The sequence below is a fragment of the Plecotus auritus genome, assembly GCF_963455305.1.
Source record: "Plecotus auritus genome assembly, chromosome: 4".
NCBI classification, from domain to species: Eukaryota; Metazoa; Chordata; class Mammalia; order Chiroptera; family Vespertilionidae; genus Plecotus; species Plecotus auritus.
Genome location: NC_137775.1, coordinates 68,172,694 through 68,186,544, shown reverse-complemented (window position 1 = coordinate 68,186,544; position 13,851 = coordinate 68,172,694). Strand labels below are relative to the sequence as shown.

General features: G+C 43.6%; 1 protein-coding gene across 1 annotated transcript in view; it reads left to right on the top strand.

The window, feature by feature from the left end:
- Window positions 1-5,354, top strand: part of KCNQ5 (potassium voltage-gated channel subfamily Q member 5) — a 553,624-nt gene extending 548,270 nt beyond the window's left edge. Inside the window, exons 13-14 of the mRNA XM_080664487.1 lie at window positions 1,705-1,831; window positions 2,764-5,354. Of these exons, the coding sequence (XP_080520613.1) occupies window positions 1,705-1,831; window positions 2,764-3,726 (1,090 nt within the window). The 3' untranslated portion in view covers window positions 3,727-5,354. The remainder of the gene's footprint in view (window positions 1-1,704; window positions 1,832-2,763) is intronic.
- The last annotated feature ends 8,497 nt before the right edge of the window (window positions 5,355-13,851 follow it).

The window sequence follows — 13,851 nt, the reverse complement described above, 5'->3', positions numbered from 1 at the left end:
ATTAAACTTTACCTGACTATACAGCCCACAAAAATACCTTTCCCTACTCTGACCTCCCAAAGCATTTAAAGTCCACTATGGAGCCCTAGCCGGTTTGGCTCAGTGGATAGAGCATGGGCCCACAGACTGAAGGGTCCTGTGTTCAATTCCAGTCAAGGGCACGTACCTTGGTTGCAGGTTTCCCGGCCCTGGTCGGGGTGTGTGCAGGAGGCAACCAATTGATGTGTTTCTCTCACATCAATGTTTCTCTCTGTCTCTCCCTCTCCCTTCCACTCTCTCTAAAATTCAATGGAAAAAATATCCTTGGGTGAGGATTACCAAAAAAATAAAGTCCACTATGGGAATAAAAGTACTCGGAATCTCGGTATACTATGCCAGAGTCCAGACTGAAAAAGGACTGGCTGGCTCTTGTATTGTTTCCTGGTTGCAAGTTTGTTCTCCGTGCTTGTGACTAAGACTGGGCCCTTCCCTTCCTTCATGTCCTGTAAATACTAGATACACACTGTTTTTCCAGCAAGCATCTTATTGGGTGATTAAAAGAAATTAGTTCAACATGTTATTCCAACTATATGTGTTTAATTGTGTTATCTTGAAGGCAAAATATTTAGTCAATTCTGTTTTTTAAGGATTTTGCTTCACTATTAGGCACAAATTACCAGCATTTGTGATTAGTCTTAAAATATAAGGACTGAGTCTGAAACATTGGCTTATATGCCCACAGTGCACTGAGCCCAGGGTAAGGGATATAAACTAGAGTAAAACACCTGTTGATCAGTTACAAAAACAAAAAGAAATTACAATTTGTTCATTCATTCTTTTAGCAGATAATTATTGAGCGTGTAATGTGTGCCACATGCTGTGGGCACCCAGATATTAATAAAATAATGACCCCATTCTTTTGAGCTTAAAGTTTGATAGATTAGATGTCATGACAGAAGGTAGGCACTGCCTGTATTTCTATGCAGACAAAGTAAACGGGCAAGTTGAGTCGCTCCTCCTGGTAATTCAGTTCTAAAACACACAAAATAAGAAAGTACTGCAATTCCCAGTTAGGCTGATCAAGTCTCCTTGGAAATGGTTTTAACTCATCCTGTGGTCATGTGACAATCTTTGCCTAGTCCTTTAATAGAACTATCTGTGGCTCTTAAGGGTTTTTTTGTTTTGTTTTGTTTTTGTTTTTTTGTCAAATTGAACTGCTACCGAATTTTCAGAACTAATCTAGAGTGTCTAGCTCATGTAGAGTATATTTTTCAACTAGAATTCCAATAGCTTTTTTATCTGCTTATCTTTCACATATCAGATGAACAATAAATGTTCATTGAGTAATCTATTAATGTGAAATCATCATAATTATGGTTTTTTTATCATTTAAGTAGTTAATTCTGGAAATACTTGGTCAAAGATGGAAACAGACAAGTGAACTCTTTTAGGTCACTCTGTGATTTGTAGTTTAAGGCAATTTTGCCTCTAGAAGATCACCCTTAAGTGATTTCATCATGGACCAGAATAGTAAGAAAATTAATCTTTTGTGTAATTCTCATGTTAAGAAAATAAAGCACATCAACTGGAACAAGTTCATTTTTATTCCACCTTATATAAATTAAAGATAATTGTATTGAATTTTTCTTTTCAAAACACTTCATTCTGGCCTAGGGCAACCTCCATCTTCAGTATTCATAATCAGATGTCCTCTTTCTCTGCTAGTGTTGATCAAATTCTTGGAAAAGGGCAAATCACATCAGATAAGAAGAGCCGAGAGAAAATACCGGCAGAACATGAGACCACAGATGACCTCAGTATGCTCGGCCGGGTGGTCAAGGTTGAAAAACAGGTACAACTGAACGATACTGGTTAAAATTTTAGCCAGAATTTTTTAAAATCAAAGCTGGATTTGGCAATTGCATGTATTTTAGTGATTAACATATTTTGAAAGGTAAATCAAGAAATAAAATCAAGAAAGAGCAAATGAAATGAAATTTCCTTGTGCATAGACAGAATTCTCTAAACACTTGGACTTCCATATAAGGAATAGAAAATTTCACCTCATCACACAGGAAGCAATTGTAGATTTTTAACACTAAGATAAAAAAAAGTATCTATTTTTTATTTGTGTTTTGGTTACTCTTATTGTCTCTCTTTTAGGCCACTCTGTAAAAAAAAAAATCATCATCACTACAAAGACCATTTTCCAGAAATTAAATTGCTACCCCAATTTAATTATAAATATTTCAGGTATTAATTCTGAAGCATTCTGTGTCTCTATTTTTCAATTCAGAATCACCTAGATTGCTATTTAAGGTCTTAATTTTATTATAGAATAAGTTCCTTACTATACTGCAGAAGAGTTCCAGAATGTTTTCACAGAAGAGGCTTGGGAAAGGCAACCTGACTGGGCTGGGCAGTCTTGAAGTTGCATTTGTACAGTGATTATATGGGTTTTGGGAGTATCAGTTGTCCGTTTTAAAGAACTGAGGGAGAGGGGTGCCGATAAAGATTACAAAGAGGCCAAAGCATCCCTCTCCTAAGTCCTCCCTTGGCCCCAGCACTGCTAGACATGACGTCCTAAAATGGTACTAAATCAAAAAAATTTTTAAATAAAGTAAAATGGCAATAAATATCAGGTCTGCATTATCCTTAAACTCTATATTTTACTGTATTGGCACACAATGGTTTCTTTTTTTTTTTTTTTTTTTTTCATTCTAAAGGTGAAGCCCTTTCTTAGTAACAGTTATACTCATCTGTAACTATTTCCCCCATTTTCAGGTACAGTCCATTGAGTCCAAGCTGGACTGCCTGCTAGACATATATCAGCAGGTCCTCCGGAAAGGCTCCGCCTCAGCCCTCACTTTGGCCTCATTCCAGATCCCACCGTTTGAATGTGAACAGACATCTGACTATCAAAGTCCCGGGGACAGCAAAGACCTGTCCAGCTCCGCCCAGAACAGTGGCTGCCTAACCAGATCAGCTAGTGCCAACATCTCTCGAGGCCTGCAGTTCATTCTGACGCCAAATGAGTTCAGTGCTCAGACTTTCTACGCGCTTAGCCCCACTATGCACAGTCAAGCAACACAGGTGCCATTGAGTCAAAGTGATGGCTCCTCGGTGGCGGCCACCAACAACATTGCAAACCAAATAAATGCGGCACCTAAGCCAGCAGCCCCAACAACTTTACAGATCCCGCCTCCTCTCCCAGCCATCAAGCACCTGCCCAGGCCAGAGACCCTGCACCCAAACCCCACAGGCTTACAGGAGAGCATTCCTGATGTCACCACCTGCCTTGTTGCCTCCAAGGAAAATGTTCAGGTTGCACAGTCAAATCTGACCAAGGACCGTTCTCTGAGGAAGAGCTTTGACCTGGGAGGAGAAACTCTGTTGTCTGTCCACCCAGTGGCGCCCAAGGACTTGGGCAAATCTTTGTCTGTACAAAACCTGATCAGGTCCACAGAGGAGCTGAATATCCAGCTTTCAGGGAGTGAGTCAAGTGGCTCCAGAGGCAGCCAAGATTTTTACCCCAAATGGAGGGAATCCAAATTGTTTATAACTGATGAAGAGGTGGGTTCGGAAGAGACGGAGACAGACACTTTCGATGCCGCACCGCAGCCTGCCAGGGAAACTGCTTTTGCGTCAGACTCACTAAGGACTGGAAGGTCTCCATCATCTCAGAGCATTTGTAAGGCCGGAGAAAGTACAGATGCCCTCAGCTTGCCTCACGTCAAACTGAAATAAGTTCGTCTTCTTTCTAGGCATAGCAGTTCCTTTAGCCATACATATCATTGCATGAACTATTTCGAAAGCCCTTCTAAAGTTGAATCTGCAAGAATCAGGAAGAACATGAAAGGCAGTTGATAAGCCCATTATCTTTTAATTGCATGAAAATGCATGTTTAGGGATGGCTGAAATTCCGAGGTACATCAACATTAACCCGCTCATTTAGTAACGTACCTTGAGTTAATAATCCTGAGAAACCAAACACTGATAGCACTGTGGGATGTATGAAAATTAGGTCATTTAGAAGATTTTGACTCTCTATTTTGAAATTAGGGGAGTAAACACCTTCAAATTTCAGCCATTTCTGCTTTGCGATTAAATGCAAAATGTATTTTCAAAATTAGGCCATAATGTATATTTAAACACAATGGCACTCATCAACAGCTGCTAACAAGGTACCAAGTAAAGCAGAATTTGGGAACAGTAGAAATGGCTGCTTATTTCAAGATATATAGTTGCCAACCCATTCCTTATTCAGTCATATTATTATTCATGTAATTTGAATGTCAGTATGTGTGCTTTTGGTGATTTACTGCTGTGGCAAGCAATTTTGCACATCATTTTCATGTTGTTCTTTATGATGAAAATGTTCTTCAATTGGAAAATGTACAAATCATGAAATTCAGGGCCAGGGGGGCAAATAGACTATTTGACACATTTGACGTTATGGAAACATATTCCTCTAATGGCGGCAATCAACTTTATAGGTTTGTCAACTTCTACCCAAACAAAGGAAATGCTGATCAGTACGATGGCCAGTGTGGCTGCGCTGAGCTCTCTGCAATGGCGCCAGCCCAGCCTTGCCAACGCTGCCCACAGAAAGGGGAAGTGTGAGAAGTCGCTCCCGCTAAGCTGGTTCACAGGCAGGGTCTCAGGGGCTGAGACATGGGAGGGAGACTTTGATGGGGAAGGCCTGAGAAGAACCCAGACACAACACCGGGAAGTCAGTGCAGTTCAAGAAAGTGACTTCCCCTCCAAGGGCAGTGAGAGGGAGCAAAACTAACCAAAATAAAAGAACTCAATTTTTTATTTTTTTTAGAAAATGAGTACTACTAAGAAATTCAACTACCTAAACATCTTGTTCTTATATATAAACAGAGAATTTTGCAAGGTATTTATTTTTTAATATGCCCTGAATGTGTTTTGCTATTATGTAGTACGTTTTACATATGAACGGCTAAAACGAAACCTCCTTTACTTCTTATACCATAGTGAATATTTTCTATTCTCCCCAAGAATGTTGTCCCAAATCTGAAATTATTGGTTCCATTTCCTGGTATAAGCATTTACAATTAGAAGAGCCAGGTAGTACTGGCAGGGTCTGCAAATCAAAACACTTCATCATATAACAGGACCACAAAAAGCCCAAGAGAGCCGAAACCGGTTTGGCTCAGTGGATGGAGCGTCGGCCTGCGGACTGAAGGGTCCCGGGTTCGATTCCAGTCGGGGGCATGTACCTTGGTTGCGGGCACATCCCCAGTAGGGGGTGTGCAGGAGGCAGCTGATCGATGTTTCTCTCTCATCGATGTTTCTGGCTCTCTGTCCCTCTCCCTTCCTCTCTGTGGAATATCAATGGAATGTGTTTTAAAAAAAAAAAAAAAAAAAGCCCAAGAGAAATAAAATAAAACATGTATTTACCGGGGAAAAGCAATGCTGACAGCTTGTTAGAAACCGGTCTACTGATCTCAGACCCACAGAACTTCAGCCAAGGTAATGGCCTTCGACAGGCAAGGAGAAGCAAGATAGCACTCAATTCACTTCAACTCTAGCCACAAAGGACGTTTTTAAAGGCCTCCCCTCCCAACCCCACCCCACCCAATACCCCACAAATAGTGCTGCCTGCTAAAAAACTCCAGCAGTCGGAAGAATGAGCAAAGATAGCAACTGGGTAGCCAAAGGCAGGAGGAGGCCCTGAAATCCCCCAGCCCTTCCCAGTTCTCTCTCACAACCTGCTTTCTCCACCCCTTACTCTCTCCTTACTTTTCTTCTCCATTAACTGCTTGGCAATTCTCGGCCACTATTTTGCTTCTGAACTTCACTAGGCCTTACCCAGCCTCCAACCCCAAGGAAACCACTTCTCCACTCCACCTAAAATGTGCTTCCCAACCTTTTAAAGTCCTTGTCCCTTTTGATAGACACCGACATTTTGAAACCTTCCTCTTCTCGCCTGCCCGAGTTCTAGCACATTCCCCTGGAGTGTATCGTTCAGAATCTTCTCGGCCACTGGAGACAGACCAAAGGTAGAGTCTAATTTTACACTCCAGCTAAAAGGATTTTGCCCAACTTTTAAAGCAACTATTTTCATTTTTGAAACATCTTCGTCAGTTATCCAATGCAATTTTTCATCTACCCATGTCTCTACTCAACCTGAAGTTGTGATACACCCTCTGGAGGAGGTTGCACACACACACAAATACACGCACGCACACACAAACACACACACACATACATCCACTGACCTAAAGCCAGGCATCTCCATACACTAGGAGGAAGAGGGAGGAGGCAGCAACTTTCAGGTAGCACTGATTCTTGGACAGACTCTGTCCTGGGTCAAACCCCACTGGCAGCAGGAATTCTGAATGTATTGGGGACCCCTCCTTGGGCTTCTTTGGGGCTTCAAACACAGCACAGTTCATCCAGCATTGCTGAAGATAGAAGATTCAGAAATAAAACCTGCAAACATCACTGAGGTCTTAATCATAGCAAAATGCAATGAACCATGTTGTGAGAAACTTTTATACATTGAAGCCATGACCATATTGTGTCTATCTTAACTCTAGCACACAAAAAAATTTTGGATGTTCAAAGATAGTTGTGTTGTGTGGAAAATGTAGGGTCTGTCTGTTGTGTGTCTCTCTGGGGAGTTCGGAGGGGTCTCCCATTTATGCCTAGCAGAGTCCCATTGGTCAATCCCAAATGGTGTCTAGAAGCACAGTTCCGCTGAGCACTGAGTAACCACATGCTTTCTCAGCTCAAGTCTGTCTGCCTTCTTCAACATGCAGGGCTGATCGAGCTAACACTTCATTGCAAACATCCCTCATATGAGGTTAACTAAAAGATGTTCTGTGTCTGATCTAAATGTTTGCATTGTGTTCAACTAAATTAATATATGTATATTGCAAGTTTTGTTTAAAGGAAGACACTTTATTGACTTTTTCAGTCATTATCTCCTGCTCAAGTGTGCCTTTCTCACCTCCTGTTAACTCAGTGATTCTGAAAGTTCTTAATCCGCAGGTAAAACAAGTCTAAGAGAGAGGAGGACACCAGGCACAAAGTGACTAATTCCCTTGCCCATTTGCAAAGCCAATCTGTAAGGAATATGGACACACGAGCAACTAAATTAATGGATCACTTCCGAAAATACCATAATATTACCTTATCTCCCTAGAAGCTGATTTTTTTTTGCCTTAAAATGACTTGGTTGTGTTTTTGTAAGAGAAACTTAATTTAATATAAGTATGTGCATTTACGTGAGCAGTTCTAAAAGTCATGTACAACAATGCAATTGTCTGTTTCCTGAAAACAAATAAATCAGGAATACCATATCCATTTCAAGCTACCATTAAAATGTCATTTCCTTTGCTCTCTTTTACTGGGATTATTTGTTTTAAAGTAAAACATTAAAAAGATGTCTATAAACAACTAATGTGACTGTCTTTCTCTAGAACTAGCTGGTGGGTTCCGACCTGACTGGTCCCAGTCAACCAAACTGACCGTACACAAATTTGGGGCTTAAATACAAAAATTATATTTTTGCAGTGTGGCTGAAGACATCATTGGTAATTTGGGAGGGAGAGAGGCTTGAAAATATTTTTGAGTGTTTTATTAAAAAAAATAATTTGCCACTGGTTTTACTTTTTTGTTTGTTTGATATATCAAAACTCAGATACTAGTGCATGTGGGCTTCCCGTTAACTAGAATAAAAGGGCTTGTTCAGCAAGTGATAGGAAGTGGTGGCCAGGCAGTGCCCAAATGCCCCAGCCCCTGGCTACTCACAATTACCATTCTTAGCACCTACCCAGCTCTGCCTTACCAGGGGAGGGCTTCTGCTCCAAAAGGAATCTCTTCCTTCTTTCCTAAAAAAAAATCCCCATTCTTTCTGTTCCACTAGCGATTTTGTATTACGTGTCCATGGTTAATTCCAGGGGAATGATTTTAGCGGAGGCTCAGAAAGTTAGAACCCTGGAATACATAGCAACAAAGCCCTAACAGAGGCGTGTTAGACAGTAGGAAGAAGAATGAGGATAACATCATGGCTCTAAACGAGGTCAGAAAGGTATGTGCCTATTCTACCACCTCCCGGAGAAACCAGTGAAAATAAAACTGCATGGAACATGCTGCTTGACCAACGTACAAGTGTAAACCGCTTCCAAACGCCTTTGAACTACTTTAGCAGTACTTCTCATCCCCACCATTTAAAAGCAAGATATACTTAGGACAATTATTCTGCCCTAACCATTGATAAATACATGCTCCCGGACCTTGAAGTGACCAGTTTTATTAGCCTGGTTTTAACTGCCTCCAGAATCTAGTACAGTAAAAATCATTTCTTTAATTTTTTTTTAATTTTCACTAATTACAATAAGTAATTCACCCTCAAGTCTACCTAATTCCAAATTATTGAAGTTTTTACTACATTTCAAAGCAGAAATTCATCAGACACATTATGTTTAAGCCATAGCTTTTATGCACTGCCCTGGAAATCACAGCACCACAAAACTGATGAATGGAATTATTTTTTTATTGAAATTAATAAATGGAAAATCCAAAGGCACATGGAATGATATATTTCTCTTTGCCCATTCACATGAGGCACTTCGTCTATAATAATAAAAGCATAATATGCTAATTAGACCAGACGTCCTTCCAGACATCCTTCCATCCTTCCGGACAAAGCCAGGGCTGCAAGGGAAGCCCAGGTCCTGGGTGCCTGCTGGGAGTTAGAGGGAAGCCTGGGTTCCGGGTGCCAGAGGGAAACCGGTGTTGGCAGCCGGGGGAAGGAAGGCCTACTCTTGCACGAATTTTGTGCATCAGGCCTCTAGTTTCTATCACAATTTTGTGGACCAGTTTACAATCAGCATGCTCTAGGATAGACATGCAGGTCCTAGCAACGTTCCCATACAACCTACACCTACTTTTTCACCTTTTCACCAATACGGTTTTTTTCTTATCATTAGTAATGCTCATCTCTCCATTCATTGCTGCTTCTTCCTTTCCTTCCCCTTTGCACTGCTGTGACTACCTTCCTGGATTGTCAACCCCACCCATGCCTGTGACCCCAAGTAACTAGGTAGTCACCCTTTTCTCTCCGTAGCTACTTGCCATCGTGTGAGTAATGAGAACATCACACCACACACATTCCAGATTATAGACACTTTTGAGCATCTCTGAAGCTCCTCACCTGAGCCTTCTGGGTGATGCTGCCACACTGCCTCCCATTACCAAAGATCCCACCGCAGGCTTGGTGGTGGAACCTCTGCCACTCCAGGATGGGAATTCCTTGCCTTTAAAGGAAGACTGTTCTGCTGTTCTGCATGGCTCAGTGGTTGAGCATCGACCTATGAACCAGGAGCTCAAGGTTCGATTCCTGGTCAGGGCACATGCCTGGGTGTCAGGCTTGGTCCCCAGTAGGGGGCATGCAGGAGGCAGCCAATGGATGATACTTTCTCATCATTGATGTTTCTATCTCTCTCTCCCTCTCACTTCCTCTCTGAAATCAATAAAAGATATATTTAGGGAGAAAAAAAGGGAAGACTGTTCTGCTCTGGATCCCCAAGGTTGTCCATTATCCTCTCCTTCCCCATATCTCCACCGTCTCGCTCTCACTCTTTTTCCTCATAAACATGAGTAAGCTTCTCCCGTGTTACCAGTGATGCTTGAGAATTTACTGTCCTCTGTATTTCACTCTCCATCTCACCGTTAGAACCAAACTGCGCATGAAATAAATTACACAAGGGCTTTCCATTTCCACAGCATCCATCCCCTAATCAGCACATGGCAGTCAGATCCATGCCTCTCCAACACCACAGAAGAACTGCTCTGAGTTCACCCATGAGCTTCTAGAAATTGATTCAGTGAACACATGCCATCAGCATCCCTTCTGGCCTTTCTGAGATGGTGGACACTACAACCACTCTTAAAACTGCTTCTCAGTTTGCCTCCTACCTTTCTGGCTCCATCATCTTTATTCATTTTTTTAATCTCCTCATTTTTTTTCATCATTTGACTGTCAGTGTTCCCACACATTCCATCATCAGCCTCTCCCCTTTTTTCCCAACCCTTCTCACTCTCCCCCAGGTAGTCTTATCTATGTTCACAACTAGTAATGCCAGCCGAGCTCACCAGGCACATATCCCCTGCCCAGATTTCCCTCCTGAGCATCACCTCTAATGTCTTCACTTGGGCCCAAAGTCAGGTGCCACAATTGAAACTATTTGAGAGCAGGGACATCTCACTGGCATTATAATCTTGGGCTTCTTACACCGTGCCATGCAGTGGGCACTCAATAATGTTGAATGAATGAAAGTGTCTTGGTTTCTCTGGGCCTTTTACTCAGCTTTCAGAAACTTCCAACCTGCAATCTCAACAGCTTTTCAGTCAAGTGGAGAGTGACCATCCAGCTTCACTCATACTGTATTAGATTTGATCTGCTACTTTTCCCAAAGCGCTTTGTACTTTTCTAAAGGGGCCCTGACCCAGTATGTCTCAGTCGTTGAGCATCGATTTATGAACCAAGAGGTCACAGTATGATTCCAGGTCAGGGCACATATCCAGGTTGTGGGCTGGATCCCCAGTGTGGGGAGTGCAGGAGGCAGCTAACCAATTATTCTCTCTCATCATTGATGTTTCTATCTCTTTCTCTCCCTTCTTCTCTGAAATCAATAAAAAGTATATTTAAAAATAAAATAAAATAAAAGAGCCTGGGAGAAAATTAATGCCAAATAACAAGCAATTGTGTTTCTACAGGACTTAGAAGGGCAGCCTCCCCACCCCCACCTAGCCTCAGCATCTTTGGCCTCCATCTCTCTCCAGCTAACACAATTGGCTCAGATCCCATAGATGACACCCATGCCTAGACTTTGCCCATTCATTGAGAAGACTGACTTCTCTCAACTTCACTGCAGTTTCCAAAGAAAACAAGGTTCTGGTTTCCCTTCCCCTGTCCCTGAGCTCTGTAACACATTACTGACCCCATTTTTCTTTATAACCTACCAATGCCAGGCCCATAGCCAGAGCCAGACTACAGAATCTTTGGATCCCAGACTTTAGAATAACAATCCATGCTTAGAGACTGTCCAGTATTGTGCCAATAATGCTTTAGGTATTATCTCATTTAATCCTCACATTACCATAGGTAATGTATCAGTTAGGATGCATTTGGTTACAGGCATATAAAAACGCTGGCTGAAACAACCTTAAACATAAGGACATTCTATTATCTAATACTAGAGGCCTGGCACATGAAAATTCATGCACTGGAGTGGGGGTCCCTCAGCCCAACCTGCCCCCTCTCACAGTCTGGGAGCCCTCAGGGCAGGACGTGACCCGGCAATCAGGGGAAGTCGACACCCCTATCACACCTGTGCTGCTGCCACTGCCGGCAGTGCAAGCCTTGGCCAGACCTGGTTACCTGAGCCTCAGGTGGCCCTGGGCAGCTGGGCAGCCACCATCCGAGGCTTGCCTGTGCCTCAGGCTGGCCCTGGGCGGCTAGGGGGCTGAGGGAACTGGAGGACTCTGAAGGCAGGCGTGCAGAGCAGCTGGACCCACCTGGGGTGGGCCCCGCCATGCCGTGCACCTGCCACCCTGGCGGGGCTGAGGGGACTGGGCACCGCCATCTTGTGGCTGTGGGCACTGCCATCTTTGAGGGCGTAGCAGTCAATTAGCATATTCCCTCCTTATTGGCTTGGGTGCCGCCATCTTTGTGAGGGCTTGGTGGTCAATTAGCATATTCCCTCTTTATTAAATAGGATAACTGAAGGCCAGAGGTAGGGTGGTTCCAGGCAGAGTACAATTTGCTCAGTTATATCATCAAGGTTCCAGGTTCCTTCTCTGCTTTCCTCTTTGTCAGTAGGATATTACTGGTAGTTCCTCTCCCTGTTCATAAGCAGGATGCCAGTGGCAACTGGTGCCACATAACTCTTTGATCTCATCTAACAGAGGAGGGGATGGGGAGTCCTTTACCCAACAGTGAAATATAAATCTGCTTCTGACATCTGATTAGACTAATAAGGTCACATGCTTATTTCTGAACCGTATAATTGAGCAAATTGTACTCTGCCCGGAACCATCCTACCTCTGGCCTTCAGTTATATTAGACTAGTGGCCCGGTGCACAAAATTCGTGCACAGGGGGCGGGGTCCCTCAGCCCAGCCTGCACCCTCTCACAATCTGGGACCACTGGCTCCTAACCACTCACCTGCCTGCCTGCCTGATCGCCCCTAACTGCCTCTGCCTGCCTGCCTGATTGCCCCTAACTTCCCTCCCCTGCCGGCCTGATCTCGCCCCCAACTGCCCTCCCCTGCCAGCCTGATCACCCCTAACTGCCTCTGCCAGCCTGATCACCCCTAACGGCCTCTGCCTTGGCCCCCACCACTGTGGCTTTGTTCAGAAGGAAGTCAGACGTCTGGAAGATGGCCGGTTGACCTGGCCTAATTAGCATATTACCCTTTTAGTAGTATAGATAGATTATATAGGATAGGATTGCTTAAATGGGGGGGGGAGCCTTTTTCATCAGGAGGGGATGCTCTTAGCAGACAAAAATACATAATCCCTATATCTGGACTGATAGCCAGCCATATGCACTATACTGCCAAACCAGTCATTAAAAAATTGAACCTCTTTCTTACACCTTACACCAAACAGCTGTTGCCTCCTCAGCCCCCACCATAGGTTCTGCCTTCACAGTTCACCCAGATTTGGTTCTGATTGGTTGGTTTCTATGTCAGTCAGCGTCAAAAGCTCCACCACCTAGCCCTAACCGGTTTGGCTCAGTGGATAGAGCGTCGGCCTGCGGACTGAAGGGTCCCAGGTTCGATTCCGGTCAAGGGCATGTACCTAGGTTGCGGGCATATCCCCAGTAGGGGGCGTGCAGGAGGCAGCTGATCGATGTCTCTCTCATCGATGTTTCTAACTTTCTATCCCTCTCTCTTCCTCTCTGTAAAAAATCAATAAAATATATTAAAAAAAAAAAAAAAAAAAGCTCCACCACCTAGGCAGCCATTGGCTCCTCGCACTTCACCCAGATTTGGTTCTGATTGGTCAGTTTCTATGCCAGTCAGCGTCTCTGGGCCTATCAATGGGCCTGATCAGATAGGCAGGGCTGATCAGTAGCCCCAGCGGAGGCCCGGGAGAAAGAGAGGCGCAGCTGCTGGCCAGGCCCCAAGAGAAAGAGAGAGGCAAGGGCTGATAAACAGCTGCAACAGAGGCTACGGATCAGACCCTGCTTCTCTTTCCAGGCCTCTCTTCGGGCCTGATCCGCAGCCCCCTCAGCAGTCAGTGCTGGGTCACTGCACCCGCAGCAGCGGGCAGTCAGTGCTGGGTCGGCACGGCAACCCAGCTCTGACTTCCGGTCAGGCAAGCCTTCGGTCGTTTTGGATGTTACAGACCCTGGATTTTTATATATTAGGATAATAGAATGTCCTTATGTTTAAGGTTGTTTCAGCCAGTGTTTTTATATACCTGCAACCAAATGCACCCTAACTGATACGTTACCTGTGGTAATGTGAGAATTAAATGAGATAATACCTAGGAAGCATTATTGGCACAATACTGGACAGTCTCTAAGCATGGATTGTTATTCTAAAGTCTGGGATCCAAAGTCACCAGGTGTATGCCCGGATTGGCTTAAGCCAATAAGAGACCCTCCTCCTCACCTTTGAAACTAGGAAGAGACCTATAAAACTATAATTCTATTAGAAGAAAGTCAGTGAGCAGATGTAGGCAAAATATATATATTTATCATACCTGTATAGTTATAGGTAGCTACTATTAGATGAGAAAATAAATGTACTGAGAAGTCAGTAACTTGCCCAAGATTGTAAAGCTATTTAGTGGTAGAGCTAAGATTTAAATGCATGTAGTCTC